The sequence below is a fragment of the Penaeus chinensis genome, chromosome 30 (assembly GCF_019202785.1).
Source record: "Penaeus chinensis breed Huanghai No. 1 chromosome 30, ASM1920278v2, whole genome shotgun sequence".
Classification (NCBI taxonomy): Eukaryota; Metazoa; Arthropoda; class Malacostraca; order Decapoda; family Penaeidae; genus Penaeus; species Penaeus chinensis.
Window position 1 is genome coordinate 22,767,426 of NC_061848.1, and position 7,500 is coordinate 22,774,925.

Consider the following 7,500-nt stretch of genomic DNA (forward strand, 5'->3'; position numbering starts at 1 on the left):
TTAACAGGTTCATACAGATTCATTTTGTATACATAATCTGACTTAAGATGTTAAGTGGGGCATTTTAGTTCAATAAGACTTAAGACCAGTTGTGTTGAAGTATTATAATTTCTTTAAAGATTATTTCTGATTACATTATTTATCACATTATTTGATTTGTGAAATATGGTAGGACAAAACTTATGACATTATTACTTTCTACAAGGTACTTAAGTATGCTGAGACCCAACTATGCATACTTTTTTTTTTTTATTTTATTCAGTGATATCCAACTTGTTTAGAGATAAAGAAAGAAAATGTATACAAAGTAAGACAAAATACATAAATGAAGTAGTTAGCATGTATATATATATATATATATATATATATATATATATATATATATATATATATATATATATCTTATATTAATTTGAAGTAAGTATTATTCAGCAACAATTTATATCTCTCTATATTATTTTTTGTGTGTTTTTGATATAAAGTTGATGCACCAATATTATATAAACTGAATAATATCATATAATAATATTAAAGTGTAGTATACAATCTGCTGTTCAGTTTGATATAGTGAGGACTCAGCAGAATTCAGACTATACTATAAATGCACATTGATAATATAACACTGTAACCAGCATACATGTAGTGGTAACGGACTTGTGCACTCATAGTAACTGCAATACCCACATTTTCAACCTGTTACTACACCTTAAATGTTGGAAGGAGAGGGTCAGTAGCACCTCATCCTCCAGTGTATTTCTTTCTTTATCTCTTTTTATACTGCTGTAATAGAAATGTTAAAATGTTAATCATGTGTTACAAAATGTACTCACTAGCTACTGTGTGACTGATAATTGAGAGTGACTTTAATCGTATTACATAGATTCTGGAGAGGGCTCTGTCTGACCATCAAAGCATTGCAAATTGTTCAGATTATTCAAGCCGATTTTGCCACTCCGTATACTCGTTTGAAATAATTGTTATATACTGTAATGAAAATTAGGGCTCTCTTTTAAAAAAAAGAATTGCAGTTATTTGAGAACGATAGAAACCAAATTAAAAGATATAATAGTACTGGTAGAAAAATTTAATTATAATAATGGCAGTTGTGATGATGGGATGATGATACTGACGTTCATCTTATGCGTTCCAGGATTACATAGACTTCCTGGAAGGCATCGAACACAATGGCTACAAGGGCAAGGTGGAAGTCAACCTGAATATCAACAAGCAGAATGCTGATTAAGTGTCAGCATCACTACGGTCTGAACTGTTTGCTCAGTTCTGTGGAGGAGATTAAGCATCTTGAGGACTGAAGATGTGGAGTTTTAAATTGTTAAGACTGTATTTTAGTTAGGTGTTTTAAATGTGAGTTCTGATATTTATTTGTAGAGTATTATATTTATTTATTTATAATGTTGGTCTGAGATCAGCCTTTATAATTTATTTTTGAATATCTAAGACAATAGGTACTTCCTTTGATGTATTTAGGTTAAAGTATTGATGTAATCTAATGACCTTATATACATGTTAATTTATGAAGTTGATGTAAGTAATGGCATCATAAAAATATTACTATTATTTTCCTCATATGTTACTGGTAATGTCTATCTTATTATTTCTAGTCATTGAATATAATTCCCTTTAAGTTGCCAGCATATGACTGTTTCATGGCAGCTGAGATTGGAGCAGGTGCAACAGTCGGAGGTTGAGTAAGAGAAACAGTCTAAACTGTTTTCCTCTTTTTCTCTCTGTTTTTAGATGGTGGCATTATTTTCTTAATTGCTCTTTGTCCAGTATAGTTTACATGCCATTTGTATGTGAAAAATATTATTTTACTAAGAGGAGATTTTGTTCTCATCTGCATTTTCACAGTAGCAGTATCACTTACATTTCCCTGACTGGTTTAAACACATTTTGATATATGGAAAAGCACCAAAAGTAAGATATCTGGTATGAATATTTGTTTTTACGAGGGAGTGGATTTGTCATGTTCTGTCAGATTAGTGTGGTAAGCATTCAGTTTACATACTCATTAATGTTAGAAGATGAGCATTGTGTGTTTTGAGAAGTTTTATTGCAACATGATGACAGTAACTGACTTCCCTTATGCAATGTTAGTACTGTTGGTTGCAATATTCTTAATGGTATTGATTTGGCAACTTGTAGACATATCAAGACCTCCCCATAACTTAGCCTCTATAGCCCAGTAACCGTTCCTAGCTCGACAGTGCTCCCATCAGCCAAATAGCAAGTAGGAATGCAGGCTAGCTCACAGATTGGCCCCTTCGCTTGTAGCCAGTTCACTCTTCCCTGCAAGCGAGGTCAGGTTGCATTACTACAGTAATAATGTAACAAGGCGTTTCAGTGCATTCTTAACCACACTCTTTCAATTACCATGGAGTCTCCCATACGTTGTAGCATGGATTTAGAGGCCAGGCAGTATCAAGTGCCAACCAATATTTGGTGGATTGTTAGCTTAGTGTGATGGTCTGGTGTAGACTATGATAAGCAAGTTCTCTGCTCTCTCCTTCTCACTCAACTCAGAGAACGTAGATTTATCCCACAAGTAAAATACCCTGCAGTTCCTTAATGTTAAGGGATTCAAAGAAGTAGGCTTATGAATAGGCCTTCAACCCTCTCAACGACATCAATTTATAGAAAAAGAAACTTGGGTAACTCTTTCTTCCCAATTGCCTCATTTAGTTTGTTTTGTTCCCTCGGCAGTTCTAGTTTACGAGTGGCAGTGTATGATTGATCATTCTCATCACATTAACAACATTTGTTAATTTCAAGAAGATTGATACTGGCTGAGTGCAAGGTCAACAGCTACATGATACAGCAGAATCACTTCATGTTGCTGGATAAAAGTCACGAGAACCAGTTTACACAGGAATCATGTTGATATAAAACAGAACTTTGAAAGTCATAGTCTGGGAAGTTTATATTTAATTGCAATACCTTTTTACCTTTTCAGTCATTAAAATGAACTAGCAGGAAATATAAAATAATAATTAACAACTTAAAAAAAAGATAACGTAAGGATGAAAAATTGGGCATTTATGCTACAGTTCTGAAAGACTGCCAAAAAAATAAGTAGAGTTATCATTAAGGAAGGTTATATTTAAAACTAGAAATATGAAATTGTGTATAAGCTTAAGACATCAAAATAAGTCTATGATAAATAAAGAGTCAGTCACATTAAGGTTAGATAAAGTAAGGGAGATGATTATGGTCAACTGGATGCCAAAGGAAAGAAGAAAACTTTTATTAATAGGAACTTGTGATGTATGTTCTTGGATGCTGTTAATGTTCTATGGTCTATTGTATATGCAAGATAACTTAATTTCACAGTATTTTGTTATCTGCTTTCTCCAAATTCACAAATGGCTCTAAGTGAAGATTTCTTTATCTATTCACCATTGTTAATATTCGTCCTTTAACCACAAGAAGAGTAATGAACTGGACAATCAGAGTAACAGTATGCTTGGGTACTAAATGATTGTAAAATGGGTATTTCTTTCTACTACGGCATTTAACTGTTTAAGGGAAACCATCTTGCAGCAGGAAAAGTCTTCTTGGTGCAATGCCTTCATTCCTACCAGTATGCATTTCTTATTGTCTGTAACTGTAAGCAAGTCTCTTAAATAGAGACTTTTGTCAGTACACTCAGAATGTAATTATTTTGGTATTTCAAGTTATGTCATGGTGTATTCAGAGGCACAAGGAGGTGCTAAGATTTAGTGCCATTCAAAGGAAAACTCTCGGCACAGTATTACTCGATACCAAATTGAGGTTTTATGGTTACATTTCAGTAGGATATTTTATTTTTGCCTTTATTTTTTATCCTACCTTTTATTACCAAATTTTAATGCATTCCTATTTCGTGTAGTTTCTGTAGCAAACCTGATTTTGTTTATCGTTTAAATTGTCAGGTAAAGACTGTGAAGAGAGAAATGTTTGTAGCTCTGTATTTAATTGCCTGTATTCCTAACATATGTATGTAAATGAAAATATATGGTTGAATATTAATGACATGCCATACATCTTTAAAGAAAAACATTGTGATTTACAAGTCTTGATTATAATATTACTTATAATTTAACACTTTGTAATTAAACTGGGTTGCAATGTTTAGTGTATCTTAAAAACTAACATCCATGGTTAAAAGAAAAGCGCATTGAGTTATTTCGAAAATGTGTTTGTGTGTAGAGGTATACTTTATTGCTGTCATTGCAGATATGTGGATGTGAGGGTTAGCAGTGTTGCATTATGTTGACCTGGTGGCATGCCCTGGTTGTCCTTTGTTGCATTGGATCACCAGAAGCATCAACAATAATACTGTGGTACTACTTTCTAGTGGTTTCACTGATAGCATCCACAACCTGATTACTGTGTAATCAAAACTTTTACTATGGTCCAGATTTTCGAGGGGCTTTGGAAGTCATCTCATCGTGCTCATAGCACTGATGGAGTAAGGTCAGGTTTTGGTTTTCAGTAAATGTTGTACAGGAGCAGGTGGGTTGAGTTGTGTGTTGTAAGGAAAAGAGTTATGTTGCTCTGTTCTCTTTTTATCCATTGTTTTAGTGTGTTTCAGGACAGCTAAGTAATTTGGATACCAAAGGAATTGGCATCTGCAGGTGTAAGGCTATTTAAGGACTTGTTTGGTGAAGATATATAGATTTGTTGTTTTATTTCTCCTTTGCTTTAGAGACAGTATCGTAAATCTCCTCCTTGTATCTTTGCAGGGATTGAAAGTCTCATTATTTGCAAATGACTCGTGGCCAGGCAGTGTGTTCATGATTTTTGTCCTTGTTTGGATCCCATTAATGAAAGCTATTAAGTTATTGGGTCAACATATCTTTGTGTTTTATTGCTAATTATGATTACAAGCCAAATACCTCAGCATGAATATCGTCACAAAAGTGCATGTAATGTGTTGAATTACAGGTTTTTTCTTTGATTTTAAGTTTTCTGTGCTGTGTTACAAAAAGACAGGACCAAAATGGACCATTTTGTTTAAAGGTATAAAGGTATAGTAATCCTCAGTACAATATTTGATTGCATTTAATTTTTTAACTTTTCTTATATTTTCTTTGAAGTGTAATATTCACTTGTAAAATGCTGTTAAGCATTTGTATACTAATGTCATACTCAAGGAATTCGGTAGCCACTCAGGAACCTACTTTGCCCCATCAAGAACTCATCTGTGGCATTCTTGTGAAATTTTCAATATTGATTTAGTTCATAATTTGAAGGTACAGTCTTGCTTGAAAAATGGTAAAAAAAAATTATCATTCTCTACACTGGCATTTGTTATTTCTCATTTCCTATGTGGTATTTAACTCATCTCAATTATACTTAGGTCAATGAACTCTTCCTTAGGTCGTCCTTACCCCACAGATGGTTCTGTGGGCTTAAATGCCTCCTTATTGGCTTAGGTGTTAGGCTGCCTTATTTTAGCATAAGCGTCAAGGTACTTAAAACTCTTGCTGCTCTATCTCTGCCAACTTCAAACAATAAAGAAAAGATTAAAACTTTATAGTGTTTTTGTGACCTCCCTTTTTGGATAAAAGTTTGTAGTATAAATCATGTGTACAGTGTGTGTAATTGTCTATTTGTCAGTCTGTGAGAAAAACCAATACTAACATTTTCTTTCTTGTCATTTTCCATTTTCTTTGGTGGAACAAAACATACAAAGGGTGTCCTTCATTCTAAATAAAATAGTAGCTAACAGCAAGCTTATCCAATTTCATATTTAAAAGGCATACTAGATGGGTGTTTCAATATGGTCACAATCAAACACTGAATCTCACTGTTTCATCTGCCTTATCACTGATTCCAATCATATCCATAATAGGTCCTGCATCAACTCCAATGAACCTCTGTGCAATGCAGCTGCAATTGCATAGGTTGAAATGTTTTGTAGAACATAAAAGAGTATTTTTTTTTTTTTTACCAATTTTAGAAAGGAATGATCAAATTTGTTTAGTAGTATATATATATATATATATATATATATATATATATATATATATATATATGTATATATGTGTGTGTGTGTATAATATATATGTATGTATATATATTCATATATATATATATATATATATATATATATATATATATATATATATATGTGTATACATATGTATATATATGTACATAATATATATATATATATATATATATATATATATATATATATATATATATATATATATTATATATGTATTATATATATATTATATATATATTATATATATATGTGTGTGTGTGTGTGTGTGTATGTGTGTGTGTATGTGCATGTGTATGTGTATGTGCATATATATATCATCATCATCATTTGGGAGCTAACGCCGGCAGGGGTGCATAGCCGCATCCACCCTTTGCTTCCACCTACGAGGATCCCTCATGGCGAGCCGCCAGGCACGGGCCTGGCCCATCTAGTTCCTCACGACAGGTTTGATTTATCTGCCCAAGCCACAACCTTCTCGGTCGTCCCACAGGCCTCCTCCACCCAGGGTTGTCACGGACAGAGACAACCTGATGGGCAGGGTCATCCTGCGGGAATCGAGCCAAATGGCCATATAGCCTGAGTTGGCGATCACGGATTGTGCAAGTAATAGGTCCTGTACAAGTCTCACGGCGCAGCCATTGGTTGGACACATAGTCCCTCCAACTGCACCCCCATGATCCGGCCAAGGATCTGTTATAAACGGCATCAAGACGAGATTCCAGAGCACAAGATAGCGTCCAAGTTTCACTACCATATAGTAAAACTGGCAGTATCAGGGCCTTGAAAACAGCTTGGTCCTTCTGCACAGGAACCGGCATCTCCAAATACTCTTGTCGAGAGATTTAATGACCCCTGCTGCCAGGCCAATCCCTTTACTGACTTCCTGGCCTGACAGCCCAGAGTCATAAACTGCACTACCGTGGAATATAAAACTCACTTTGACTTCGATGTTTTCCCTGCAAGCACGTACCGACTGCACTGGGTCTCCTAGTAGGCCCCCAAAATCCTGGATCTTGGTCTTGGTACAGGAAACCTCTAGCCCCAGGGCTTCGCTTCATTGCTAAATGCATCAAGAGCCGCCACTAGGGTTTCCAGAGATTCAGATAGAATGGCAACATCATCAGCAAAGTCAAGGTCTGTAACCTTGATATTGCCCAGAGTTGCTCCACAGTGACTTTGGACAGTAGCTCTACCCAGTATCCAATCCATGCAAGTGTTGAAAAGTGTTGGTGCAAGAACACAGCCTTGCCTCACGCTTGAACTAACAGGGAAGAAGCTCGACAGGCCCCCACCACACTTTACAGCACTTTCAGTGCTTGTATACAGGTTAGCTATTAATCCAACAATCCTTGTTGGAATTCCTCTTAGCCTCAGGATCTCCCAGAGTGATTTGCGATGCACTGTATCAAACGTCTTCTTGAGGTCGATGTAGGCTGCGAGCAGCCCACATCTGAACTCACGACGGCGCTCTACAATGACTCAAA

General features: G+C 35.2%; 1 protein-coding gene across 1 annotated transcript in view; it reads left to right on the forward strand.

Moving 5' to 3' along the window:
- LOC125041435 (gamma-glutamylcyclotransferase-like) overlaps positions 1–5,537 on the forward strand; it is a 12,648-nt gene extending 7,111 nt beyond the window's left edge. The window contains exon 5 of the mRNA XM_047636392.1: positions 1,151–5,537. Within this exon, the coding sequence (XP_047492348.1) occupies positions 1,151–1,243 (93 nt within the window). The 3' untranslated portion in view covers positions 1,244–5,537. The remainder of the gene's footprint in view (positions 1–1,150) is intronic.
- Positions 5,538–7,500: the final 1,963 nt, after the last annotated feature.